This window comes from Lampris incognitus, chromosome 2 (genome assembly GCF_029633865.1).
Source record: "Lampris incognitus isolate fLamInc1 chromosome 2, fLamInc1.hap2, whole genome shotgun sequence".
NCBI lineage: Eukaryota > Metazoa > Chordata > Actinopteri > Lampriformes > Lampridae > Lampris > Lampris incognitus.
In genome coordinates this window covers 141,570,920-141,586,405 of record NC_079212.1, presented here as the reverse complement: position 1 = coordinate 141,586,405, position 15,486 = coordinate 141,570,920, and the positions used below count along the sequence as shown (strand labels likewise).

General features: G+C 44.1%; 1 protein-coding gene across 4 annotated transcripts in view; it reads right to left on the bottom strand.

The window, feature by feature from the left end:
- The window catches only part of ppp4r1l (protein phosphatase 4, regulatory subunit 1-like), a 29,823-nt gene that overhangs the window by 2,901 nt on the left and 11,436 nt on the right, over nucleotides 1-15,486 (bottom strand). For all 4 annotated transcript variants that reach the window (XR_008809795.1, XM_056273457.1, XM_056273456.1 and 1 more), the window contains 12 exons: nucleotides 13,897-13,962; nucleotides 12,821-12,979; nucleotides 12,061-12,185; nucleotides 9,857-10,362; nucleotides 8,740-9,062; nucleotides 8,475-8,561; nucleotides 7,923-8,108; nucleotides 5,532-5,693; nucleotides 5,149-5,249; nucleotides 4,449-4,569; nucleotides 1,524-1,658; nucleotides 313-454 (listed from right to left, as the gene is read on the bottom strand). Coding sequence is in view for 3 of the 4 variants with exons in the window: in XM_056273457.1 (XP_056129432.1) it covers nucleotides 313-454; nucleotides 1,524-1,658; nucleotides 4,449-4,569; nucleotides 5,149-5,249; nucleotides 5,532-5,693; nucleotides 7,923-8,108; nucleotides 8,475-8,561; nucleotides 8,740-9,062; nucleotides 9,857-10,362; nucleotides 12,061-12,185; nucleotides 12,821-12,979; nucleotides 13,897-13,962 (2,113 nt within the window). In the remaining variant the exon portion in view is untranslated. The remainder of the gene's footprint in view (nucleotides 1-312; nucleotides 455-1,523; nucleotides 1,659-4,448; nucleotides 4,570-5,148; nucleotides 5,250-5,531; nucleotides 5,694-7,922; nucleotides 8,109-8,474; nucleotides 8,562-8,739; nucleotides 9,063-9,856; nucleotides 10,363-12,060; nucleotides 12,186-12,820; nucleotides 12,980-13,896; nucleotides 13,963-15,486) is intronic.

Below are 15,486 nucleotides of genomic sequence, written 5' to 3'. Positions count from 1 at the left end.
CTCCGATACATGTGGAGTCGCCAGCCACTTCCTTTCCCTTGACAGTGAGGAATTTCACCACAGGGATGTAGCGCATGGGAGGATTCCCCCCAGTTACCCCTCCCCCTTGAACAGGTGCCCCGACCGACCAGAGGAGGCGTTAGTGCAGCAACAAGGACACATACCCACATCCGCTTTCCCATTTGCAGACACGGCCAATGTCAAGCCCCGTGTTGGTAGGCTGGTAGTTACTAGTCTTCAGTGCAGCTGAGGCCACACAGGGTGTTCGTGCCTGTAAAAATGTTCAGAACTTCAAAGAAAATACAGGTTTACCTTTTTCCATGACACTCTGCCGCAGTGCCTTGGCCACTAGTACGCGAACATTGGCCACAGGGTCAGAGGAGAGGCTGAGCAAGCTGGGAAGGAGGTGCTGTGCAAACTGCTCCATGGGCATGCAGTCTTCCTCTACTATGGCCTGAAGGAAATACAGCAGTTCATACAACACACATATTCAGACAAGGTGGTGTGATTTGACAAGCACAGGCAGGCAAACTGGATCAGAGGTTGGCTAGACAGGACATACGCCCTTCTCCACGCTGACCAGGTCACAACGAGACAGAATACATAACATATAGAGACAGACAGGCAGGCAAACTGGATCAGAGGTTGGCTAGACAGGACATACGCCCTTCTCTACGCTGACCAGGTCACAACGAGACAGAATAAATAACATATAGAGACAGACAGGCAGGCAAACTGGATCAGAGGTTGGCTAGACAGGACATACGCCCTTCTCCACGCTGACCAGGTCACAACGAGACAGAATACATAACATATAGAGACAGACAGGCAGGCAAACTGGATCAGAGGTTGGCTAGACAGGACATACGCCCTTCTCTACGCTGACCAGGTCACAACGAGACAGAATAAATAACATATAGAGACAGACAGGCAGGCAAACTGGATCAGAGGTTGGCTAGACAGGACATACGCCCTTCTCCACGCTGACCAGGTCACAACGAGACAGAATAAATAACATAAAGAGACAGACAGGTTGACAAACTGGCTCATGGGCAAACACTTCTCTACTGTAGCTTTAAACAGAGATAGACATACTGGTGAATAGAAATCATGTAACCAAACAGCATCACAGAGAAACAAATGACTTAATGAGGGGACATGAACACGCAAAAATATTAACTGATGAAGAAAATGTAAAAGTTGAATTTGCTCCTTAAAGATAAAGACTTACAACATTGTGAGTGACTACATGTAATAGTTAAGGTTAAGTTAAGAAAACGATTTCTAGTGCTTCAGCTTTTACTAAATCAGATCCATAACTGGAACCAAAATCAACAATACAGGCACAGATGGTTCAGAACATTTTGTCAAGACACAATATTGTATACATCTTACACACCTAAACAGGCAAAACCAAGCGACTGGGTCTGTTAATGTTTGCCCAGTCAATAAACAGCACACCAATAGGGAGAGCCTACTCTGTTCTACCATTGTCTCTTGGGGGATGCGAGAGCCACACTGACCTGGCAGATAAATGCGAAGGCCTGCCGGCCCACCCACTTAGGACAGTGGCAGAACCTGACGATGAGCTCGTTGATGAAGTTCAGGCCCAGGTCGTGAGCTCCACATGCATACAGTTTCTGAAGGATCTCCACCACCTGAGAAAATAATCAGAGCATGTGACAGTTTTCAGAAAAATTATATAGTTCTTGGGACATTACAGCTCTTAACAGAGTAATCAGACACGATCTGGACAACACACAAAGAAACTGCAAACACTGAAAGGTTGTGTTATTTGGTTCCCCACTGCCCCACCTCATCTGTTCACAAAACATACAATTCTATGATGTCACATCTAATATAGTAAACAGTGACATAGTTCTCAAGTGACAATTATAAACCCCTTTACTCTGAAATTCCCAGTTCCCCTGTCTGGCTTGTTTGGCAGTGTTTTTGCCAAGTAAAGAAAGACACTTTTATTTGTCACCAGCAAGCAAACAACGAAATATATCCTCTGCATTCACCCCATCCTGTGGAAAAGGAGCAGTGGGCAGCCACAGAGCAGCGCCCGGGGTCCAACTCCAGTTCTCTCAGCCACGCCTTGGGTCAGGGGCACAGACCGGAATATGAACCCTAACATGCATGTCTTTGATGGTGGGTGGAAACCTGAGCACCCGGTGGAAACCAGGGCTGTCAAAATTGGCCAAAAATGATGTTCAATTAGTCCTTCTAAAAAAAAAACACATAGGTTCGAACCCATTCAAATATATTTTTGCGCATTATGCCCATAAGAGGGCAAACCAATACAACGAGACACAACTACTTGTATCGGTATATTTATGTCAATGTAAACATGTCTTTTATAAGATCTACATACATCCAGTGGGCCGTTGCTGTGACATAGGATGCTGCTGCTAAGGAGGGCCACCCATCCATGGTAAGAGCCACATCTTTGTCTTTGAGTAATTCCTTTATTTTGTCTGAGGTGCTGCTGTAGATTTCTACGATTCTATCGGTGATTACCCCACGGCTAGGGATACGGTACCTTGGTTCCAATTCCTGACAGAACTCTCTAAAGCCCAGCCCGTCAACTATACTGATCGGCCTCATGTCTTTGCATATGAAGGAAGTAAGGTTCTTCATGCAAGCCTCTTGTCGTGCTGCAGTTAGCGAGCTTGTGGCGGGTGGTGTAAAATATGAGTCGGGACGTGGCTGTTTGGGTGGAGTTCTGGACATCAGGCCATGCTCATTTGGGTGCATATTTTCGAGATGCGCCCTCAGGTTACGAGTGGTGGAATGGTAAGCTAACTCTAGCTTAGATAGCTTGCATACGACTTCATCGCGAGATTCCGATATTTTTCTGTTTTCTGACCAAAATCCAAAGTATTTCCAAAAGGGGCTTTTTAGATTGTTCAGAGTTAAAATCACTCTCTCTGCGGCTGAGTTGTGTTGTGAACTCTCCGCCATCTTTACCACACGTTTGTTGAATTAGTCGCTCATTTCAGCTTGACCTAAATTTCATTTTCAACCAATGAAAGCGACATTGTGTGACTCCTGTCCACCATGCAGCGTATTCAGGGCAGCAGCCGAGGCCCTCGTGTGAATTCGCGAGGCAGACAGCCGCGATACTGCTGCTCTTTCTTAAATCACAAACAAATATTAATTTTCACACTCGAATGTCTTTGTTTTTTCTTTTTTAACAATTCGGTTATATATTCAAATTTGGAATATCCATCGACAGCCCTATCTGAAATACACATAGACACAGGCATAACATATAAACTCTACACAGAAAGGACTTGGTACGGCCTGGGGTTCATACCCAGGACCTTCTTGCTGTGAGGCAACATTGCCAACCACTGGGCCACCGTGCTGCCATACCAATCCAGTTTCCATCATGATGTTAAAAACTCTCTCACAAACACTAAATAGCCAAAAGTATGTGTACTCCCCATCTTATGAGTGGATTTGGCTATTTCAGCCACATCCATTGCTGATAGATGCAGAACATCAAGCATACAGCCATGCCGTCTCCATGGACAAATACTGGAAGTAGAGTGGGTCGTAATGAAGAGCTCAGTGACTTTTTTTTGGATTTTATGCCTTTTCCCCCCTAATTGTATCCAGACAATTACCCCACTCTTCCAAGCCGTCCCGGTCGCTGCTCCACCCCCTCTGCCGATCCGGGGAGAGCTGCAGACTACCACGTGCCTCCTCCAATACATGTGGAATCACCAGCTGCTTCTTTTCACCTAGTGAGGAGTTTCACCAGGAGGACGTAGCGCGTGGAAGGATCACGCTGTTCCCCCCAGTTCCCCCTCCCCCCTGAACAGGCGCCCGGATTGACCAGAGGAGGTGCTAGTGCAGTAACCAGGACACATACCCACATCCGGCTTCCCACCCGCAGACACGGCCAATTCTGTCTGTGGGGACACCCAACCAAGCCGGAGGTAACACGGGGATTCGAACCCGTAATCCTCGTGTCGGTAGGCAACGGAATAGACCACTACGCTACCCGAATGTCCTGAGCTCAGTGACTTTCAACATGGCTCTGTCATAGGATAACATCTTTCAAACAAGTCAGTTGGTCAAATTTCTGCCCTGCTAGATTTGCCCTGGTCAACTGTAAGTACTGTTATTATGAAGTAAAAATGTCTATAGAGGTAATAAGAGCTCGGCCGTGAAGTGGTAGGCCACACAAGACCACAAAATGGGACCACAGAGTACTGAAGTGCATAGAAGGGTTGAGCCGACTGACAATTCCATCGTCCATCACCGTGGCTGACAGTCCGACCACTGGTCATAACATTGTGATTTAAAAGAAATGAGATGTTAAACAAGCACATATGGGTATGGTGTTTGGGTGTCCACATACTTTTGACCATGTAGTGTATGTAAGCCAGATAGATCGCTGCTACTGCATATCACGCTTTCCGCTACAGACTCACCAGCTTGTAGGAGATCCATCGGACTTCTGAGACTCTATCTGAGCACAGTGTCAGTGCTATCTGTCTGAGGTAGTCATACACATCGTAGTGACTGTACAGCTCGATGATAAGGATCAGTTGCCTGGAGGGACCAAGTAAGATGGAGAGAGATTCATGGGGTTATTAAGTAATTGTTCCACAACTAATTTAAATGTCTACATGATTTCCTGATCAAAATATTTAATTGGCTTGAAAATAGGGCTGTATATTGTTAGAGGACAAAACCAAACAGCCACAGTGAGATTCTGTTTAGATTCTAGAACCTTTTACATTTCTTTGTGTGAAGAGATTTACTATTGAATTAGTCGCTGCCATTCCCAGACGCTGTTAGATTATTATTCTTTCCTAAAAACTCTTTAAATGTTAATATTTCTACAATGTTAAATGGGCCCTCTGTGCTTTTAATGCAAGCATCAAACAGAGTTAAATTCCTTGTTTGTGCAAACTTACTTGGTCATCATTAAAACTTGACCTTGAAACCTCTGTCCAATCAATACAACTTGAAACCTCTGTCCTATCAAATGTTTCCTTGAATGAAAGACCGAACCTCCACATTGTCCCAGCTCATTACAAGTCACTGGAAATAAACATTAGCCAAATGCATAAAATGCTGATTCAACTATTTGAAATTTCTGTCACTACTGGAAGAGGAGGGACCTACTCTGCCAGCTCGTATCTAAACCTCCAGTTGCGGCTGTTGTCCGTCACCATGAACTCCTGCAGCTGGTATAGATACTCCCTCCTCTTGTCTGCATGGAGCAGCTGCAACATAGAGACCAGCATGAGTAAACTCAGGTGTTCCAGTCATCGTGAGCCTTCTCTCCTAAGCAAGTATGGCCACTTGGCTCCATCACACAGAATAATTCAAAATCTGCACAGTTCAAATAAAAAAGTTGGGATTTGCAAATAACTGAGTTCGACTGATTTAAAATGCAAATGAACCTGATTCCACACAATTTATGAATCCATAAGATGGCTGCAAGAAAAAAACATTGCATTATTAAATGCATGAAGCAACAAGTAAAGGAATGCATTTAGTCTGACCTTGAGGAAGTCATAAAGGTGTTTGAGAACACCAATGCGGACCTCATCCAGGTCTTTGAGGAAACCGTTGAAAATGGGCACCAGGTCAGCTGCTGTCAGTTGGTCCCCTAGTATCACTGCCAGCTCGTGGATGGAGAAAGCTAGTGTACGACGCACCTTCCACTGAGTGAAGAGAAAGAAAAGGATTAAGTCACAATATTAAACACCATTATTGCAGTATTTCAAAAATGGAAGACCCACTTTTAATATGGGATGAACATGATTTGTTGGCTAGAATGGATAAATTAAAGTGCTTGAAACATTGTATTGTTCTTCTTCCTCTTTCGGCTTCTCCCGTTAGGAGTCACCACAGCGGATCATCTGTTTCTATCTCTTCCTGACCTCTGCATCTTCCTCTGTCATGCCAACCACATGCATCAACAACATCCATATTTGGCCTTCCTCTTTTCCTCTTGCCTGGCAGCTCCATCTTCAGCATCCTTCTCCCAATAAACCCAGCATCTCTCCACTGCACATGTCCAAACCATCTCAATCCCACCTCTCTTGCTTTGTCTCCAAACCATCCAACCTGAGCTGTCCCTCTAATATATGAAATGAAAGCTGAAATGAAAGCAACTTTATATGACATTCTATTCTTGCAGTGAATGTGTTCTCTGCATTTAACCCATCCTATTGTATAGGAGCAGTGGGCAGCTGCAGCACCTGGGGACCAACTCCAGTTCTTCTTTCCATTGCCTTGCTCAGGGGCACAGACAGGAGTACTAACCCTAACATGCATGCCTTTTTGATGGTGGGAGGAAACCGGAGCACCTGGAGAAAACCCACGCAGACATGGGGAGAACATGCAAACTCCATACAGACAGGACTTGGGACGGCCTGGGGTTCGAACCCAGGACCTTCTTGCTGTGAGGTGACAGTGCTAACCACTGGGCCACCGTGTCGCCCTTCTTCCTACTCATTCCTAATGCTGTCGATCTTCGTCACTCCCAAGTCAAGTCAATTTTATTTGTATAGCCCAATATCACAAATTACAAACTCCCAATGAAAATCTTAGCATCTTCAACTTTATCATCTCCAGCTCCACTTCCTGTCTTTTTGTCAGTGCCACCGTCTCCAAGCCATACAACATAGCTGGTCTCACTACCATCTTGTAAACCTTTCCTTTCACTCTTGCTGGAACTCCTTCTGTCACAAATCGCTCTTGACACTCTTCTCTACCCACTCCATCCTGCCTGCACTCTCTTCTGCGCTCCCCTTTACTTTGAACAATTGACCCCAAGTACTTAAACTCAACTACCTTCACCACCTCTACTCCTTGCATCCCCACCATTCCACTGTCCTCCCTCTCGTTCACGCATATGTATTCTGTCTTGCTCCTAGTGACTTTCATTCCTCTTCTCTCCAGTGCATATCTCCACCTCTCCAGGCTCTCCTCAACCTGCTCCCTACTATCACTACAGATCACAATGTCATCCGCGAACATCATAGTCCATGGAGACTCCTGCCCGATCTCGTCCCTCAACCTGTCATCACCACTGCCAAAAAGAAAGGGCCCAGAGCCGATCTTTGGTGTAATCCCACCTCCACCTTGAACCCATCAGTCATTCCTACTGCACACGTCACCACTGTCACACTGCCCTCATACATCCTGCACCACTCCTACATACCTCTCTGCCACTCCCAACTTCCTCATACAATACCATGCCTCCTCTCGGCACACTGTCATATGCTTTCTCTAAATCTACAAAGACACAATGTAACTCCTTCTGACCTTCTCTATACTTCTCCATCAACATTCTCAAAGCAAACATCGCATCTGTGGTGCTCTTTCATGGCATGAAACCACACTGCTGCTCACTAATCGTCACCTCTCCTCTTAACCTAGCTTCCACTATTCATTCCCATATCTTCATGCTGTGGCTGATCAACTTTATACCTCTGTAGTTGCTACAGCTCTGCACATCACCCTTATTCTTAAAAATTGGTACCAGTATGCTTCTTCTCCACTCCCCAGGCATCCTTTCACTTTCCAAGATTGTGTTAAACAATCTAGTTAAAAACTCCACTGGGGCGCCCCGGCGGCTCACCTGGTAGAGCACGAACCACACGAGGCTGAGTCCTTACCCCAGCGGCCTGGGTTCGAATCCAGCTCAGGCCCTTTTCTGTATGTCATCCCCTCTCTGTCCCCTGACTTTCCTGTCTTTCTCCACTATCACTATCTAATAAAGGCGGAAAATGCTAAAAAAATAATCTTCCAAAAAAATCTGGACCAACTGCCTTTCCACTCTTGCAACAGACTGTGGTCTGGGAATCTGATCGTTCCTTCTGCCAAGACTGGTCCTGTGTAACCTCGCTGAAAGGTGAAAAGCTTTTCTCTGCCAGCCTGCCTACCTGTACATCAGTAGCCAGGGTCTCGTAGGTGTCCTTGAGGCAGTGCCAATTCTGCCTTCCCAGAGTGAGGGCCACCCCAGGAAGACTGAAGGCACAGTGCTTGGCTATCTCCGTATCCACGGTCTGGGCCCTTGCCGGATCTGTCATCGACAGGTACTGGTCCAACAGCTGCTGGGGAATGACATTCTGAAGAGAGAAAAAACAGAGAGTGAGATGGAGAGGAAGAAATGAATGAATGAATGCCTTTATTTGTCATTACACAGCTGTACAACGGAATTAAGTGCAACACCCCAGTGGTACAAATATATACAAATAGTGAAAATACAAGAGATGGTGAATAAAATCTGAGGATTTTATCAGTTAAGTATTGAGACATCGATAAAATGGAGGGTTCCAAAAGTAAAAACAGTGAAGCAGGTAAAGGAATATATTGGCAAAGAGGGTAGTTAACAATATTTTTCTAGGATAACCTTAATTCTAAAAGTATCAGCATGTATGCAGATATTTGCAATGGTCAGTTTTGGAAAACTGGGACAATACTGTTGGACACACCTGGATTTTAGGCTTCTCCTCCAATGCTGGGCTTGGACCAGAGTCTTCTTTCCTCTCTTCCTCCATGCTCTCAATCAGTTCAGACTCCTGTGGAAAACACACACACACACACACACACACACACACACACACACACACACACACACACACACACTTTAGCAAACAAAGCTGTACACGAATGTCTTCTTCAGTGGTAGTATCTTGCAACTCATTCTGAGATGCAGAAGACAATGTAAGTGATTTAATACAAAACTGCTTGACTAACCACACTGCTGTGGTCTGAATCGTCCCGCACCAGGACAGGCGAGTCTGGTGGAGACTCTTCCTGACCATCCTGGGCCTCAGTCTGGGTCTCCCTCTCCCCCTGCTCCTGGACTGGGCACGACTCTGAGACTGGTGTGGGTTCCACCATGTGCTCCTCTTCTGAGGAAATCACTCCATTTTCTGACAAGACCTCAGCTGGTTTGCTCTTCACCGATGGGCTCTCTATCTTGTCTTGGCTTGCTGCCTGGGTCTCAGTCGGACTGGTGTCTGTTGGGCTGTCGAGCTGGGCCGCCTTAAGAGCTGCTGACAGAACCTGGACTTGAGCTGGAGAAAAATACACAAGCAAAGCGAAATGTAAAGGATGTCACAATGAGAAATATGGACTGAAAGCAAGTACGCACCAAAATATCGGTCTTTTGGTATCGGACAAAATAGGCAATTTTGCTGACAGAGTAATAGTAATGAATTTCAATAACGACTAGACATTTTATTTCATTTTTCAGTCCAATTATTCAGTTATATGTTTCACAGCTCCCCTTTGCTCCTTCCATGTCCTGCTTAGTCCATGTCAAACTGTGTGCCGTGCATCTCTCTGATGCTGTGAATCAAGGACAGTCTGAAGGCCAAATGATATTTCACGGTTTCCAACACGGACAACAACCTGGCTGTTTGTGAAAGCTTGTTCTACTGAAATATCAAAAGGGGAAACCTTGTTAAAGAACTTCTCAAATACAAATGTAATTCACCAGCTGAGACGACAAAACATCATGACAAGAGTCCCTCTAAAGTCGTTATAACCATCAGTGACCAAATCTTCTATAGTGTTCATATTTTCTTCCATCCTTGTGTTTCAGTTTTTTCAATTTCCATTGAAAAGCAATAATCAAAGCAAAGAACCTATCTACAAAATAAAATAAAATTTGTGAAAAATACTTCAGAAAGTTTTTATTTTATATCAGTAAATGCCAATAATTTTCATTTCAGTTCATCCTTAGTTAAGGTCTGTCATGCTGCACAGCAACAGATAACGTTACTCCAGAACCATATTTGGATTTTAGAACCTGTTCATCTCTAAGAAATTAGTTTTTATAGAACTTGTTTCATCTCTGAACCCTCACCTTGTACATCAGGATCATCCATGTGTGGCTGCAAGCAGTCCAAGACCTTCTGGATTTGGTCGCTGGTAGCTTTTCCAGGGCTGGACTTAGAGGCTAGACATTCTTCCTCAGCCTTCTGCTGCTCCTCCTCTTCTCCTCCTCTCTCCTCGGCCTCCTCTGTCATTGGACTACTGAGCATCTCAAGTTCCCCACTGATGTCTGGTAAAGGAGGCCTCCAGTAGTGGAAAGAGTTAAAGTTCTCATCGGCCTGCTCCGTGTCCTTGCTGTTTTTGTCGTTCTCTGTGGCTGTGCCGTTACTGCTGCCAAGGGCCATGTGAAAGTGGCCTTTGTGCGTCTCCCCGCGAGTATATGTGAGGCTGTCGCTGAAGGTGTGTGCTTCCTCACTGTCACATGCCGATGCACGCTCTGGGGAAGGCGTCGCTCGCCCATCCTGGTTGGGAGGCGTGTGGATGATGGTTCTCTCTGTGAGGCGGCCCCCAATTTCAGGGCAGTTTAGGGGGGAATTGCTGAAATGCAGTCCACATTAAGATAGCATTACTCAAACCCGTTTCCACAACCTACTCAACAGTGATCTGATTACTTAGATTTATTATCTTAAATGTTTTATTTTTTTGTTGATTGTCGTTATCTCTACCAGGCTGTAGCCTGAAGGGGATTATGCGTTTGGTCACGTGTGTGTCCATGTGTGTGTGTGTGTGTGTATCTGTTCACGGCTAGTCTCGCAAACTACTGGACCTATCAGTCAAAAATTATGCACAGTTATGACTGTATGATGAAGAGCCTGCTGTGGTTGCGGTGATTCAAAACCTTTGAAAAACGTTTGTTCTCGTTACCACCGCTCCCTATCTTCATTCACTCTCTAGCTCGTTCGACCAATGCTGCTTTCTGTCACTGCCCGATCTGAGTCAACCGTGTGCATCCGTGACTCACATCTACGGTTGAGTCAGATCTGGCAGCAACAGTGTCAAAACCAAACCATTATGCATTTGGGTGTGAGTCTTGAAAGTAAACGAGAAGTCGATCGTATTTCGCAAGCAGCGAATCATTCACTGCTGATCTCAGCACAGGAGAACTGGAGGAACACTAGATGAACCAAAAATCATTTGCCTTATTCACCACACGGACGTGCCATAGTCTCCAATGTTAAAACGCCGCTATAAAAATACAATTTCAAGAGTAGGATTAATCACAGTCACCACTGGAAATCATCTCAGTAACTACAATAGAATATTTCTCATGGCTGAACTATGTTTTCTTACCGTTGTTTTATGAATGAAAGTCAATCAGCAGGGCAGCTATTCGCCTTGATTCATTTTATATCATGAAAACTGCAACGGTTAAAAACATCTGAAGTCTTTTAATACAGGCTTTGACATTATGACAGCCTAATCTCTGTCATTTCATGTAAGAGTTGGTCGCATTCATGCGAGGGTCCATCTAGGAGGCTGTGCATCCACAGACTGACAGGCAAAATATTTTTATTAGGTAGGTTTTTTTTAGCTTGAGCGCTGCATATTAACAACTGTTTTTTTCCATATTTCCTGTTCAATTGACTTGGTCTTTGTGCAAGTCTTACAGGAAAAACTTTTTTTTCCCCCCCTGTCTGTGTGTGGTGTATTTCCCTTCTCCTGGTAGGAGGAAAAAAGGGGTGGTTTGTCGCCATGTTTGAACACCGGGGAAGGGGAGATATGTACACCTGGGAGATCTGCACTTTGCTGAGTGCACTCCTCTAGTTTTTATTCTGCTTTTTGCAACGGTGACTTTGACTGCCCTAAAAGGCACCATATGAATGAAATGTACTATTATTATTATTATTATTAATATTATTTTATTATCTTCATCATCACCATCTGTTAAGAGTGAGCTCATTTATGGAAAATTAGCTTTGAGGATTTTTTCCCACCTTCTCCGTTTTGGTATTTTTCGAAGACTAGGCACAAGCCACACAGAAGCTTCTGGCTCACTTTCACCACAAGAATTGTAGTGCACCACTGTCAAGCTTTAAAGGCAACCCCCATCCCCTCCAAACCAGGTCAAAGCCACCAGCAAGGCAGCGTTTAATAAGTTAGTGACATTTTTTCCAACGTACTGAAACATGACTTATTGGGTTTGTAGAGATGATTCAGAACAAACACATTCAGCCAAAACAAAACTTCCTCCAGCAGTAGCAGTAGTGAGGAGGTTGGTGGTTGAGGTAATCCTACCTGTCTAAGGTACACCTGGGTGCTTCCAGAAGGGTACCGTCCTCCCTGAAGTGGAGACCTGTGCTGGCGGGGTTGGCAAAGGTGGATATGAAACGACCCAAGGACTGGAAGGCAGCCTGACGCACCTGGATAGAAGAGAAGGGAAAGAAAGATGTGTCATTTTGTTAATAATTTCTAATAGTGACAACATAAATTCAATGGATGGACCTTGACATCCTCATCTGCTTTGGTATGCTTCTGTTCAACATGACTTTATCATTGCTTCTGTTACATAATGTAAATGTGTAAGAGCTTTATTTTCGAACAGTTTGCCTTTTTCCCTCTACTCCCTGATTTAATCCATTGAATTTCTCATTTCACTTATTTGCAAAGAGATGAAAATTTAGGAAAAAGTATAAAACAATACAAACACTTAAAGGAAAAGATGCAAATTACCAATTTGTGCAGGTAAGAAAATCAATGAAAAAGAAAAAGATGAAACAATTATCACAAGGGAAACGGAGACCGGAATCGTAACGAAACATAACTGAGATTATTAAAAACAAGGGGATGCATACAAGTGATGAGACATAACAAAATCCTTTTATTGGGTTTCATGGCAACAACTGTCAAAACATTAATTTGGGCCACCAAGATATGAGCTAAAAGATCATCAATTCTTTTAACATCAATAAGAGGATAGTTAGGTGATAATAAAATGAGAGTATCTACACTTTTGGTCATTGTAATGATGTTACCGGTGTGTGTGTCCATATCTTACCCAGCGGGACTGGTCACTGATGAGGCTGATGAACAGGGGGGACAGTTTAGTACGTCGCACCTCTGGGGAGGTGGAATTGGATACAATCATGAAGCATTCAGCGCAGGCTTTCCTAATGCCCCACAGACTGTCTGAACACAGGTCAAAGAACTTGGGCATCTGTATCAAAATAAAAAAGGAAAGTCATTAAAAAGCCAAATCTATGGGCAACTGTCTACTATTCAGAGTGGTCTGGCTGCTGGGACTTTAAATGGGATATATAACTCAATCAGGCCAAATTAGCATTGCAGTTTGCTGTGATTAAGATAAGGCTCCCACCATAATGTGACTTTGGTAGTCTTGTACATTTATTGGATGTCAAATTTTATGATGGGAACAAAGTAAAATCTTGATACCTCCCCATTGCACTGTGCAAGTTGAAGTGAGTCTACTGTCACACTGTGCAAACAGCAACGAAATGAATTAGATTGGCCGCCAGTGACTGCCACAAAAAGCGGGACCGAGTCCCGTGGACATTCAATTGTGCTCTTGTAGGGGAAAAAAAACATGCAGTTGCATAAAGGCAATTTACTACCTTGCGAAACCCAAAAAGAGGAGACAACATGGGTTGGCAATTCTGCAGTTTTCCAAAGGTTATAATGACTTGATGTTGACTTATCAATGTGAAACTGAAATATGTTCCATAATATTATCTACAGTAATTTTAGCAAAAACAGTCTGTGAAAGCATTTTAGAATTGCAGATGACTGTCACTGATTCCCCAATAGTAATACACACACACACTTCTGTGGATCAGCACACTGTCCGCTGTCCTCAGCCCTGTCAGTGAATGACACAAGACAGCTGACCGTCGTTTATGCCGAAGAATTTGCCCATGACTTGAATCATTTGCTTTAGCCTGTGCTGAAACGGCCAAAATCACAGTGTGCGTGGAGCTGTAGGTGACTTGCCCTGAGAAATGTTTGAGTGATACCAAGGTCAAATCACTGTGCTATGCTAATTGTAGATTTGTCTCAAGGGTCATAGTTTTCAATTTTGCAGTCCCAAGTTGGGGGAAGAGTCCAAAAGCCTCTCACCAGTAGTTTTTCTGTGGCTTCCTGACCAACAATGGAACAGAACTCTCCAAAGTTGGCTGCGCAGACCTGCATCACAAAAGAAAGAAAAGAGAAAAGAGAAAAATCCAAGTCATCTCTTCAGTTGTTTGCATAAATGTTTTTAATGACCTATTTGGCTGCAAGGCTCCAGACTGGAACCGATCGGTCGTATTTTGTGACCATTTGTTTTTCAAGGTGCGAGTGATTTTCTTTTTTCTTCCTCAAAGGTAGCACCAGTGCGACTGCACAATTAATGGACGTTTAGAACATTTTAAAAAAAAAATTTTGCTGTCTGACTGAAACTGTTCTGGTCTGTTTGTACCCTACCAACTTCTACACTAAATCTAGTCACTGCAGAAATGGTACCGAGGCAACTACGGACAACTCCTACAGGCTACACCCCCCCTCCATCCGAGTTGTTATAGAAATGTTTGCTCATAAGTAATTGGCACATTAATTATTGCAGGTAGGCTACTGATAACAAACACAAACTAACGTGGACGATAGCAGTGGGTGGCTATGAAACATACTATCAAGTCGTATTTTCTACCAAGCACATCAAGTGCTGCACCCAGTAACGTCACACCAGATGAGGTGCAACGGGACAGACAAGAGGAGGCCCATGAGCAGGAAAACGCTGCTAAATTAAAGAAATTCGTTTTCCGACAGTTATGGCTAGTTGAATTTCCTTGGTTGAGGTTCAACAAGGGAAAAAAACAAATTCACTGAGCAGAGTGTGGCGTTGCCAGCAACACAAAGTTCGATACAGCCACAAACACTTCAAACATGGGACAAAGTTGCACACGTCTTTATTTCATATGAAGTCTCTGGTGAAGGGATATTAAAACATTTATAGGACAATACACATTTTTTTTTACGTTATGCCACAAAACAGAAGCGGTGCCACCAAATTGGGCACTGGTCCTACTATCTGAGAGACTTGGTGGCAGTGTGATATTTTAGTTTGGAGCCCTGGGTTGTTTAGTGCAGTGCATCTCGGGGCTATGGGGCGCAGCTGCAAATAGATCATGGGCTTATTGCTGAGGGGTTCCAGGTAAGACAAGAAACATTTGGGGCGGCAGTAGCTTAGGAGGTAGGGCAGGTTGTCTGTTACCGGTTTGATCATCGGCACCTCCTGGCAAAAATGTCGGCGTGTCCCTGAGCAAGATACCCAACAGCTCCAGATGAGCTGGTTGTTACCTTGCATGGTTGACACCGCCATCGGCGTATGAGTGTATGTGCATGCACGTGGGGTGAATATGGGTCATTAATTGTAATTTACGGTTTAACAATACCACATTTTGTCAATACGGTACTTGGGCTGAAAAAAAATTATGTGCCATAGCTTCGAAATTAGGGTAGGTCAACTGAATGCTAGAATAACTCTCATAGTTAATAAGATCTCAAGAAAATCCACAATGGTTTGCCCATGCTTACAACTCCTAAATACCCTACACAGAAAGGCACCAGTCACATCAGGGAATTAACATTCCACACAGGAAAACAACAGTACTGTGTAGACTGGCTTGACGCACAAAACAGAATTAATGCCGACGCTCAGAACATTACATT